Here is a 13,249-nt window from a genome sequence, read left to right on the forward strand (position 1 = left end):
GTAAAAACAAGCAGTGTACCAAATGCACAGTAATATGAATACAGAAACGTAACACCATGGCTGACTGGGGAAATTAACAAAGGCAGGCACTTAAATACAGTGATAATGAGGACTAACAAAGGGCAGGTGTGAACCATGAAAAACAACCAATCAACAAGGCAATGGAACAACAAGACACAAGTGAAATAACTTAAAATTAGCAAGACCAGGGAGGTATTTCACAAAGCAGCACTTCTTGCTTAGTCAGATGACTTGTCGTATTTAAGGTAGTTTGAGCTACATTTAAGTGGATGAAGATAAAGTCCATTTAGCCCATACTACCTTAAATCTGACAAGTCATTCAGTTAAGCAAGACATCCTGCTTCGTGAAATACCCCCCAGGAACGAGGGAGCCTAACATTTAGGCTTAACAAAACTAGGGAAGGCTAGGAAGCCTTAGACGCATGAGCAGCAGGACTACAGTCTCAGGGCCACATGATCAACATACTGAGCTATGCCGCAGTCCGATAACAAGGAAAACACACTAGGGACTTAAGCATACTGTGGCTGAAAGGCCAGAGACAGGGAGGAGGACAGGATGGGCAGCGACACCTGCTGGCCAAACAGGGAGGATATTTGTGATGATCCAAATTACATCTCTAAGACATGAAGAGGTTTAATTAAAGAAAAGTAGAACAAAAAAGAGAAAACCAGAAAATAATGGGGCCGTGGGGGGGTCAATGACAAAACAGAAAAAATAAGTATTAACTAAAAGTTATATGACTGGGAAACTGAGCAAAGACTGGACAATGAACACGGCTACTCACACGCATAGAGTAACACAGACAATACAATGAACCATCAAAGAACAGACACAGAACAGGCACTTAAATACACAAAGGAAAACCAGGGCAAACCAAAGACAACTCATAATCAAATAAAACAATCACTAAAGGAGCCCACTGAACCTTGCGGTAGAGTAGGGAGAACACACCGGGCTTGAAGGGCAAGAGACAAGGAGGAGGACATGATGACCAGCAACACCTGCTGGCCAAACAGGCAGGAGACACGAAGGGCAGGGTTGGACAGGCGCTGACCCTGACAACCTCATGCTGGATCTATCCGTCCAGTCAATGAGTCCCCCAGTTCCCCGTTTCCAGCAGAGTTGGGAAAGTTGGTCGGAGGGGCCGGGGGAGAGGTGAGAGGTTGGAAGAGAGGCCCAGGTTAAGGTGCTCTGTCACATAACCAGTAAGCTTGGAATTGTGAAAATGTGATTAAGCATGATTGGAACAGACATTCTTAATGCACATAAAGAAAACTAAATTAAACAAGTGGCACAAAAACACATTATGACCCATTGACTCAATGTTACATATTTGTGTGTGAAAAGTATGAACCACTGCTGTCAGTAACTAGTGTAACCCCCCCTCCCCCCTTTCTGCAGTAATAACTTCGGCTAAACATTAAATATTTTTATTATATAATATTATTTTTTATACTCTGATTTCTGTAACTTGTCGAAAGTCGAAGCAACAGAGTCCAACAGGAACCATGAAGTGAATGTACACGGGAATGTTAAAGTAAGAAACCTCCATCTTCCATGTGGTCAAGGAGCTGCCTTGATGTCATCACCTAAATCTGATGATCCATGGTCTCTGTTCCAAGCTTCAGCTTCTCTGCTTTGTGTGTTTTTCCATCTCCTCTGTCTAGTGGCCATACTACGGTCGCCCGGAATCCAAGTCCTTCCTGTACGACATAGTGGCGAATAAAAGAAATGGCATCGATGTGGACAAGATGGATTATTTTGCGAGGTAAGGCTTCTGTACCTCTTAGCCCTGATGGAGGTCAGTGATGATCAGAACCAGCTGATTACAGAAGTGTGAGAAATGTTGTGCATGGATTGATTAAAACCAGCCCATATTGTTTTACTCAAATTATTGGTTATTAAGTTGTCCTTTTATGACAATTGGTTTTCCTCATCTTAACCCTAATACATAAACTTATTTTTAAGTTTTTGGTCCAGCAGCTCTACCTGCCTTTGATCCCATCTCCCATGTGTCCCCTGTTAGAGACTTTCACCACCTGGGCTTCAAGAATGATTTTGACTACAAACGCTTCCTGTCATTTGCCCGTGTGTGTGACGTAGATGGGACGAAGCAAATCTGCACCAGAGATAAAGTATTTCCTCTAATCTTTGCCTTTCTCTAGAAATGAGTTTAATCTCTCATATACAATATTACATGTAATATAATGAAAGTTCTAAAGAGAAACTAGTTTTGAATTATCACTAGAAGTGGTTTCTGTGTACTCAAATATCATTTTTTATATTTATACATATACAAATGTACATATTATTTTGGATGTTATTGGGGTTAGTTACCTAATAGAATATAACTCACAAAAAGTTCTTGAATTTATCCAAAAGTTAATAACCAATATTTAACTCAGTGTCTGACTTAATTTTTGTTGACATTCTTTGTTTGTACTAACCGTAAACCCTTAACTTCTGCAGGAACTAGAAAATCTCTATGAATTTTTTCATGTTAGACACCGCCTCCAGGAAAGGGCTTGCTTTCACAAAATGGTGTACATCACTGAGACAATGTGAGTGCTGGCGTATGAAAAACTACAGCCCATGTACTGTCCTCCAGAATCTGTGTTCAGTACCAGAAGTAGAAACAGCTGTGAACCTTTATGTTCATGTCACACTCATGGGGAAATCTGGGCTGGAGAAACCTGCTGCATACTTTATATTTTGGCTGACCAGTGGAGAGGTTTTCTGGGTGAATTGGTTAGGATTTTGCAAATCAGGCCAGAAGCTGGTGATTCTCTTGGCACACTGCACACTGCATCACCCTTTGTGGGGCTCTGTAGCTATGCTGTCCCCAAAAAACACAGGCGGCACAGTTGTGCTGTAGAAGGTTTTTCGCAGTGCAGAGGACATTTTGAATTTCCTCAGCTGCCTCAGGTGATACAGTCACCGCTTAGATTTCTAGAAGAACCCAATTCTTTTTTTTTTTAACTGTTCAGTTTTTCCCTTGTGTTTTCAGGATAGCAGAGGCTTTTGTAAAGGCTGATGAGCATATCAAGATCTCTGGCTCTGATGGGAAGATGTTTAAACTCTCCACTGCTATCGATGACATGGAGGCCTACACCAAGCTGACAGGTCAGGCCTTCTAGTTGGCATCTTGTTAGAAAATGGAAGGGATCAGTTTTACTGATCATCCCTAAATCAACCAGGTTTGCAGAGAGAACTGAAGAAGTTTCTTGCATACCTTCAAGAACTGTGTACGGTATTCAAGAAAATTCCACAGCTGTTTGTCTTGTTTGAGATCTGACAGTCTTGGATGTGTCTGTGGAGTGGGATTTCCTCAAACACTCTGCTGATTGGTCAGCTGGACTGTCAATCTCCCTCCCTAGACCATGTGTTTGACATGATCCTGGACTCCACGGATGAGAAACTTGGTGAGGCACAGAAGATCCTGAAGAAAATTGTTAACCGTGAACAGTACAAGTATGTGACACAGAAGCACCTCAAAGACAAGGAGATCAAGCAGGTCAAACTCATATTAGTACAGAGAGGAAATGGGTGGAGATCGCTGCTGATGTGTCCCTATGATTGGTATTTACTGATGTTTTTAACTGATGAATCTACTTCCCCTTAGGAGGAATTTCATAAGTGGTATGAAAACAAAAAAACGTCTTCCAACCTTCAGGCAGAGGACATCATCATCGGAGTAAGTTTGGTTATAAAGCTCTTATTGGGCTACTGTACAAATACCAACAACAACAACTAATTCATTTTTATATAGCGCGTTATCACAAAATTCCATCGTCTCAAAGCGCTTTACAGCATCCACACCCAGAGCCCCCAGTGAGTAAGCCATAGGCGACAGTGGCAAGGAAAAACTCCCTAGAAGGAAGAAACCTTGGGAAGGACCAGACTCAAAGGGGGAGCCCAACCTGCCGGGGCCAGCAGGGAGAGTCAAATAGGAGAGACGGCTAAGTGCCGAGTGACACTGTCCAAATCAAGTAAGGCAGCGGGTCATACGTGGAAGATGACACAGGCGGAACAACGAGCTGGATGCAGGGACGTCATTGGTAAAGGCGACGTCACATGTAGCAGGGTGTGCTGAATATCTTGATAGATTGAGGTCTCCAGGCAGCACACCCCAGGAGGGTTAGGGGAAATAAAATGTGCAATTAGTTGAAGTAGGGGAGACTATAGGCAGTGCTAACAGCTAGGTGAGTGCGATATGAAGTCCAATGTGCAAGCTCCGGCAGATATGGCTATGGCAGCATCAGTAGGAGGGAGAGGCAAGTGGGAACGCAGGCATGGGGAGTCCCTGAAATGTCAGCACTCCAATTCCACAAGGGATTGTGAAGCTAAAGTGACAGCACTGACAGCTCAGTTTATCTAAAGCCAATGACATTCATTCCCACCCAGCTCTACACCTCATACTATAGGTCTGACTGGGACTGAGGAGTGAGCTAGAGCTAGAACTAATGTCCCTATACGCTAAACTAAACAGGTGTGTTTTTAGTCTAGACTTGAATATTGAGAGTGAGCCTGAAACCCGCACATCCGGTGGAAGACCATTCCACAGCTGAGGAGCTCTATAGGAGAAAGCTCTGCAGCCTGCCGTAGCTCTTTCTACCCTGGGCACTAACAGATATCCTGCGCCCTGAGAACGAAGCAAGCGTGGAGGGTTGTATGTGGTCAGCAGATCACTAAGGTATTCTGGTGCAAGGCCATTCAGTGCTTTATAGGTTAACAGCAGTATTTTATAGTCAATTCGAAACTTAACTGGTAGCCAATGAAGGGAGGATAAGACCAGTGTAATGCGATCAAATTTTTTAGTGTTTGTGAGGACTCTGGCTGCTGCATTCTGTACTAGCTGGAGTTTATGTAAGGATCCTGATGGGCAACCCGATAGGAGGGCATTACAGTAATCCAGTCTGGAAGTTATAAAGGCATGTATTAATTTTTCTGCATCATGAAGTGAGAGCATCTTACGAAGCTTTGCTATGTTCCGTAGATGATAAAACGCAGTTCTAGTAATACTTCTTATGTGAGCATCAAAACATAGATCCAAGACCAAGATTTCTAACCACCATGTTAGGTTGTGTAGAAAGGCCACCAATGTTGAAGTGGTGAAGCTTATTTCTTGCAGCCTTGGGACCAATTACCAGAACTTCTGTTTTTATTGTGTTTAACATAAGGATTTTTTTTGCCATCCAGCACCGGATATCTAATAGACAGCCTTCTAACTGAGATAGTAGTGATGTATCATCAGGGTTAACAGATACATACAACAATGAAACCCAACACCATGATTTGTAATAATATTACCAAGAGGTACCATATATAAGGTAAACAGTAGTGGGCCCAGGAATGATCCCTGCGGGACACCATATTTGACTATGGTGGCCTGGGAAGATTCATTTTTCACATGGGCATACTGATAGCGATCAGTTCAATATGAGCGGAACTAAGAGAGCGTTGTCTCCTTAATGCCAACCACACCTTCTAACCAGTCCAAGAGGATATTACGGTCTACAGCATCGAATGCTACAGTTAAATCTAGTGATACCAACAGAGATATACAGCCATGGTCAGAAGCCACAAGTAAATCATTCATTACTTTGACTAGAGTGGTTTCTATGCTATGGTTTGGTCTAAAGCCAGACTGACATAATTCAATAGTATTATTTTTCTGTAGGAAAGAAGACAACTGACAAACTACAACCTTTTCCATGATCTTTGAAATGAAAGGAAGATTTGAGATAGGTCTATAATTTCCTAAAACACTAGGTTCAAGATTTGGTTTCTTTAGGACGGGTCTAATAACAGCTATTTGAAAAGGTTTTGGAACATATCCAAGCCTAAGAGATGTGTTTAACACATTCCTTGAAGAATTTTGTAGGAATTGGGTCTACGAGGCTAGTAGAGGATTTACAGGAGGAAATTAAGCTCAAAAGTTCTGAGTGTTTTATAGGAATGAAAGATTCAAAGGTCTCATTATTGGGAGGCATAAGACTAGCAGGAGGCTGGCAGGCGTAATTAGGTAAGGGTGTGCACTGGATGGTCTGTCTAATCTTAGTTATTTTACCATTAAAAATGTAATAAAGTCATCACTCATAAGAGCTTGCAGGACTCGCGAGTTTAACAAAGAATTCTGTGTTAACCTAGCCACAGATTCAAATAGAAACTTAGGATATTGGTTTCATTCACGTCTATTAATCTGGATAGATACACAGACCTAGCAGTCACTAGTGCTTGTCTGTGTTTAGAGAGGCTCACTTTCCAGGCAGATTTGAAAACTTCTAGTTTAGTTGAGCGCCATTTGGGTTGAAGAGCTTAGCCAGCAAGACTAAGAACAAGAGTTTCAAATGTGATGAAGCTCAAACCACATTTCTCAGAGACTCCTAGGTTAGACTGAAAAATTGCAGCAACACCACCACCTTTGCAATTTGTTCAAGGGTTATGCTTATAACTGTATTCATCTGGAGTAGACGCATTTAGTGCCATGAATTCATCCGGTTTAAGCCAGGTCTCAGTAAGGCATAGGGCACCAAGACTAAAATCAGTAATCATTTCATTTATTAATAGTGCCTTAGGAGCCAGTGATCTTACACTGAGTTTAAGCCTTGCATCACAACTGTTTTCTAGTAACAGATTCATTGTGATTTTTGTTAAGTTATTATGGCACACACTAGGGTGGAATAGGCTTCCATGATTAAAGACGCGGGGAGCAGACACAGTCTCAATGAAATTAACCCTCTGTGACGACTCTAAGCGACTAGCAGGCAGTCGGTTATGCCGGTTTGCCTGCCGCCTGGACTTGGCTCTGGCTAGTCAGCGATTTGCCTGGAGACTATGAGCTATGCTTTTAGACAGGGGATCGGCACCAGCCCGCGAGGGATGAATACCGTCCCTCTTCAAAAAGCCCAGGCCTACCCCAGAACATCCGCCCAACTTTCCTTGCTCTTTCCTGCCATGAAACCAACAGGTTACTGATTTCATGTCATTTGTCACAATACTCATCAAGAGTGTTTTGTTCTGCTGTCATTCAGGTAGTGAAGATGGACTATGGACAAGAGAAGAAGAACCCAATCGAAGAAATGCGATTCTACAGCAAGGATAACCCTGACGTTGGGAAACCATTAGATAAAGACATGGTACGCTACCCGGCATAAATGTCCAATGCAAATAATTCATATAATACACACATCAAGCCTTTCTGTCACAAAATCTGACAATGGCGACTGTAAACCAGACATTGCTGCAAATTTAGTTTTTTACGTTTCTCCAGGGTTGCCAACTGTTTGTAAATTTACAGTTAGTCTATATTAAATTTACCCTTTAAATTTAATCCTTAAATAAATTTGATTGTCCATAAAAAAGGTAAAAAAAATATGGTGTCAGTAAAAACTGTGGTGTGTCGGGCTTGTCAGTAAAATCACAAATTTAAGGTTGGCAACCATGCATTCATCTGCTGACCCACAGCACAGGGAAATGTGATGTAGCTCCTTGCCAGCTTTGTTAGGCCATCCAGCATGGAAGGTGTGAAGGAGCTGACGGCTGGCTGTGATATCGCCAATCAGCATGTCAGTTCCCTCTGGTAGGGGCCTGTTGCTAGAAAGCCAACTGTAGGCAGAACCTATATATCATATGCCAGCCATTGTCACAGCGAAACACAATAGGATAAACTTCATTGATCCTACAGGGAAATTCTTGTGCAAACAACAGCAAGGTACAGAGTGTAGACAAACATATAATGTAAATCAGACAAAGTGCAAAGACAGTACACACAGTGCAGTCCTTAAGCAAGTAAAAGAGTAAAAAAGCTAAAATCTTATTGGTTCCTGAAAACTCCATCTCCTCTAATACTGTTCATATCAACACTAGCAAGAATGCAGTTATGCTTTATCACATTCTCACGACTAAAGGCTATTTACATATGTGGCAGGCAAATGTTTGATATTTGCACCAAGAGCAATTAGCTACACACATCAGTTCATGGTAAGTGGTGACAAGATGTGGTATTTGAAAATTAATTTCTCCAATGTAAATACATAAAACCATTTAACATACTTAGATTTATAGTTTTTCATGCCAAAAGAACGGACTGCTGATACAAACTGTTAGCATCCGTAAAGACACATTGCTGCTTTAGCTACAGTTCTCTGTACAGTTTGTGTTAAAGTAATTTACAAAGAGCATGAATTGTGCAAACATTATGTATTAAATCCACATTCTTGAATGGGGGTGTAAACAGCTGGTCATTCTGATGTAGTCTGGGAAAGAGCCTGATCACTTATGTGCTGTTTGACATTCTAACCTTAGGTCTGTAAGCTTCTCCCTGAGACGTTTTCAGAGAAGATAATCCACGTCTACTGCAAAAAGACGGATAAAGAGAGCCTGGATGTGGCCAAGGAGTACTTTAAGGAGTGGTACGACACCATTAATAAGGGTTAATCTGCATGTCAGAGCAGCATTTGCCATGGAAGAGGATGCATTTATTTTATACTTCATGTTTATTCCCAGAATCTTTCATTTATGTGCTGTAATTGTTGTGATGTCACACTGAATCCATTTAATGTAACAGTTTTCATATTGGTGCAATTTAGAACATTTTTCTGTTAGAATTATCATGCATGTTGGTATGTACTGCGGGTATTTGCTGTTTAGTTTGGGATGCTGTACATTTGTTGTACCCAGTTATCACTATGTACCACAACCACAGTGTATGAAATACAGATGGTTCTTGTTCATATCTGGAAGGTTCCTGCTACAGCAGTGATGGTACACATGATTGTCCGAACATCTACCATGTTAAATCTAGATTAAAAACCTTCTTGTTTTGTGTGCATTTGATAAATTTCCATGGTTAACCAATATTGCATTTTTTATTCTTAAAAATACTAGGTATCATTTCTTGCTGTTTTCCTTTATGTAGCAGGTACTTTTGCTGTGGTGTGACAGTGAGAATCAGACAGCAGGGTCAGTCAATGTCCCGTGATTAGCTGGGGCTATGGGCCTTGCTCAGGAGCCCATCTGTGATATGTTTCCTTTTCAGACATGGGATTAGAGCCACCAACCTTCTGGATATGGAGCCTTTTACCATTTGAGATACCCCCTGTCTTTTTCACTGTTATTATTTCATGTTTATCTAAAGCACTTCTAAATACCATTGATTATGAAAGGTGTGATAAACCTCAACTTGTCTTGCTTCGATTTTATTCTCTGACTTGTTCTTCTTGTTTATCAGAAGTCATAATGTTTTTTGGAAAATGTGGGTGAAAGAATTTGCATGTACTTTCTCAGGATATAACATTATGGATAGAAAATTATTAATAAACTCTACGTTAATGGTGGCTTGTTCAATACTGTAATTGTTGTTATTATTGTAATTGTCTTTGATTAGGGAAGTTCTAGGTACCTCAGAGTGATGCTGGAGAAATGGCATATATCCTGAAGAGGGCAGCATTTTTCAGGATCTCTTCCTGAGCTCAAACCCATGCATCACACAGTCATACAGCTTATGGTCAATCTGTGATCTGCTTCATTGTTAAACACGTTGCTACTCCAGATTAGACTTTAATGGCCACAGTTTACGCCTATCAATTTCCATATCGAAACATTATAGGCGAGATAATTATGTGTGTTTGATTGGACATTAGAATGAAGCAGAGCGAATGGAGGCTCTGATTGGGGATCTCGAGAGACTGAGCGAGGAAGCTGAGCGTCTGGGATTGCGGGTGTCCTGGATAAAGACCAAGATCCAGGCCTTTAATGACTGCTTAGGCACAACCATCAGCAGTGTGTCAGTTATGAGAAAGTCCTGATGCTCCCTGTCTTGCTGTATGGCTGTGAGACATGGACACTAGCCAGTGAGCTGAGACTAAGACTGGACTCCTTCGGTACTGTGTCTCTTCGGAGAATCCTTGGCTACCACTGGTTTGACTTTGTGTGGAATGAGCGGTAGCTAGAGGAGTCCTGAATGAGGCACGTTACCTGCATTGTGAGGGAGCATCAGTTACGACACTACAGCCATGTGGCACGTTTCCCTGAGGGTGATCCAGCTCACAGGATCCTCATTGCTGAGGAGCCAAGGGGCTGTACCAGGCCGAGGGGACGCCCACAAGAGATGTTAGGTGGTACCTTGGGCGGAGCTTAATTTTGCTCCGCCTCTGACGTCATAAGCGAAAGGGGCGTGGCCTTTTTCTGATTGGTCGGGGTTCTCTATATACCATACATGCTTATGCCACGTGCAGCCGATAGGGGTCCATATGGTTTGGGAGATTGTTGTTAAACATTAATAGAATAAAAATACATTACATGTATTTTATTAATGTGCTTTTTTAGTTACGTTTTTAAGGAATAATAAAACATAGCAGGATGAATGCGTCCAGCGGGGGTCTGTCCGGCCTATAGCCGCGTGTTGTTAGTAAGCGCCACGGCGTATTTTAAAAGCACCAAAATGTTTTAAAGAAGAAAAACTTTAGTGTTATTTTAAAAGAAAAGCAGGGTGAATTTAAACAAACATGCCCAAAAGAAGCAGAAGAGCAAATTTAAACAAGCGCAAGCGAAACCAATAAACATACAGCCCGTCGTTTTAAAAGAAGAGAGCACTCATTATATTTAACCAACACGTTATAAGAAAGACTTTAGTGATATTTACCAGGTTGGAGAAAGCATTTAAGCAGCAAACTTTTAGAAGAAATAGGACGAAACGACCCCGGAGCTCTGCCATACGCGACTGGTCTGTTTGAACAACGCGGTCGAAATGAAAGACCTGGGTCCAGCGCTTGTTACATACGCAACCACACCGACACCATTTCAAGATGAAGGACTTTTCTGCCAATGTAACTAATAAAGTAAAACGCTCTAAGCATTTTCGACAGCAATAATCAAAGAATAACGCGGTTAATTCTTGTGTAAATGGGCGCATGCGCTCTCTCTGGCTCGCTCTCATGTAGCACATGCGCGTACATCCACACAGCATTTCCTTCCAAGAACCAGCTCGTTGCGTAAAGCAACTGTCAAATGGCTACCAGCGGAAATTGTTGTCGTGATGCTAACCGAGGGCCCTGGATTGTGAGAAGCATGCCGCTATCCTGACAGAATGAACATTGATTCTATATGTTAATCTTGATTACTTGTAAATAGCATAAAATAATCTATTTCTAATTTTAAAAGATCAAAAGTTGATCTCAAACACAACACCCCCGAATTGTTTAGCTACATTTAGCTAAATTTATCTATGTCAGGTTAATCAAAAGGAATAAAGCACTATAACTTGAAAAGATGCATGACACATTAGTATGCATTTTCAAACAATAGCATTTAAGGAATAAAAACAATTTAGTTGTATTTTGTTAGTTTATTATTAATTTAATAGCTGTGGAAACCAGTGAACGATACTTAGCAACAAGCATCAAAAACATTTTAAAAACTTTGGTACAGGGGCGGCATGGTGGTGCAGTGGTTAGCACTGTTGCCTCACACCTCTGGGACCTGGGTTCGAGTCTCCGCCTGGGTCACATGTGTGTGGAGTTTGCATGTTCTCCCCATGTCGTCGTGGGGTTTCCTCCGGGTACTCCGGTTTCCCCCCACAGTCCAAAAACATGCTGAGGCTAATTGTACTTGCTAAATTGCCCATAGGAATGCGTGTGTGAGTGAATTGTGTGTGAGTGTGCCCTGAGATGGGCCTGGCCCCCCCTCCTGGGTTGTTCCCTGCCTCGTGCCCATTGCTTCCGGGATAGGCTCCGGACCCCCCGCGACCCAGTAGGATAAGCGGTTTGGAAAATGGATGGATGGATGGACAATCAGGAATTCACATGAGGTAAATGACGGTGTGTGGCACACAGGAGGATCGAACGAGCCGGTCATGACAGCTTATTACTGGAGATGTTACTGGTAATACTTACCTAGTTAAACCTCATAAAAGGTTCTTGATTTTATTCAGAAGTTAATCAATATTGAATATTGAATCAATATTCAGTTCAGTGTCTATGTAATTTCTTTGTCGACGTTCTGTAATATAGTGCTGACCCTTGCAAACTCTTACTTTTGCAGGAAGTGTACAATCTCTATGGCATGTTTCATACCAGATACCACATCCAATGCAAGGCCTGCCATCATCATGTGGGTGGAAAAAGTGGGTCAAAGCTGAGTCATGTACATGTATGTTGCTAGCATATATCACTATGCACTGTAAACTATGAATAAAATGTATATTGGTGGCGGTTTGTTCAAAAATAATAAACCTCCTTGTTGACTCTGCCTGGCTGCTGTTTCTGATATTTAACCATTAGAGGGCGCCATTTCTCGTTTCTTTTTTTTTTTTAAGAAAGCAACGTGCTCACGTCCATCGCGGTTATTATTTTTATTATTTTTTAATACATGTACGTTTTACACTGAGATTGTGCTGTGATCACTAAGCAGTTTTTAAATTTCGTTTTTTTTAAATTCTGTCTTTATTTTGTTTTAATGAAGTTCTTGCTGGGGCACTTCGGAGTGATGCTGTGGAGATGACCTACCACAAAGGGGGCAGCATTCCTCAGGATATCTTCCTGAGCTCAAACATATATATATATATACGAGGTTGAAGATAGATGCCAGTGGCCCTGGACTCCCTGCTGAATTTTGTGGCATCTAGTAGTTTTACTCATGGGATCCGTTCTGTAGTCTTTTGAGTCTTACTCCGCTACAGTTTCACCGAGCTGAACATAAACGTTATTACATTTCGATTAATTGCTGGCAGAGTCCAGAAAAATCCTAGTCTAAACTTCCCAGTAAGATTTTTTTTTTCCCAACAGAATGCATCACGTCGGCGTCTGTATTTTTGTGATATAAACGCTTGATTTCAGAAACCATAATGCAGTTGGGGGAGCCTTACTGGTTGTCTCCCCCAATTCGTTTGGCGATTTGAAACCTATCTTAGATTTGACTTCATGTTCTTCTGTTGCTGGCCCATTATCAGTGACCCTGTCCCTCATTCTGCCTCACACATCGTACGGATCTTTGTAGAACGAGAGAAATTGGGGAAAACCCCCCCCTCCCAAAAAAAAAGTCTATTTCTTGTTACAGGCATGGTACTCGTGCATGACAAGAGTATGGTATGAAAATGGAAAAGCGGGTCGGTTTTGCTTTTGGAATGGAGGTACATGGGACGCAGGAGACAGTGTGTTATGGGGAAATCGGGTTCTGAGCTGATCAAACCTAGTAGGCGGAGCCTTTGGCTACGGCGACACTCATTGG

At 41.7% G+C, this 13,249-nt stretch overlaps 1 protein-coding gene across 2 annotated transcripts in view; it reads left to right on the forward strand.

Moving 5' to 3' along the window:
* The window catches only part of LOC125712530 (deoxynucleoside triphosphate triphosphohydrolase SAMHD1-like), a 39,767-nt gene extending 30,407 nt beyond the window's left edge, over nucleotides 1–9,360 (forward strand). For both annotated transcript variants that reach the window (XM_048982684.1, XM_048982683.1), the window contains exons 8-15: nucleotides 1,690–1,790; nucleotides 2,049–2,157; nucleotides 2,492–2,583; nucleotides 3,030–3,145; nucleotides 3,400–3,536; nucleotides 3,645–3,716; nucleotides 7,057–7,161; nucleotides 8,330–9,360. In XM_048982684.1, coding sequence (XP_048838641.1) covers nucleotides 1,690–1,790; nucleotides 2,049–2,157; nucleotides 2,492–2,583; nucleotides 3,030–3,145; nucleotides 3,400–3,536; nucleotides 3,645–3,716; nucleotides 7,057–7,161; nucleotides 8,330–8,461 — 864 coding nt within the window. In that variant the 3' untranslated portion in view covers nucleotides 8,462–9,360. The remainder of the gene's footprint in view (nucleotides 1–1,689; nucleotides 1,791–2,048; nucleotides 2,158–2,491; nucleotides 2,584–3,029; nucleotides 3,146–3,399; nucleotides 3,537–3,644; nucleotides 3,717–7,056; nucleotides 7,162–8,329) is intronic.
* The last annotated feature ends 3,889 nt before the right edge of the window (nucleotides 9,361–13,249 follow it).

This window comes from Brienomyrus brachyistius, chromosome 18 (assembly GCF_023856365.1).
Source record: "Brienomyrus brachyistius isolate T26 chromosome 18, BBRACH_0.4, whole genome shotgun sequence".
In the NCBI taxonomy this organism is placed as follows: Eukaryota; Metazoa; Chordata; class Actinopteri; order Osteoglossiformes; family Mormyridae; genus Brienomyrus; species Brienomyrus brachyistius.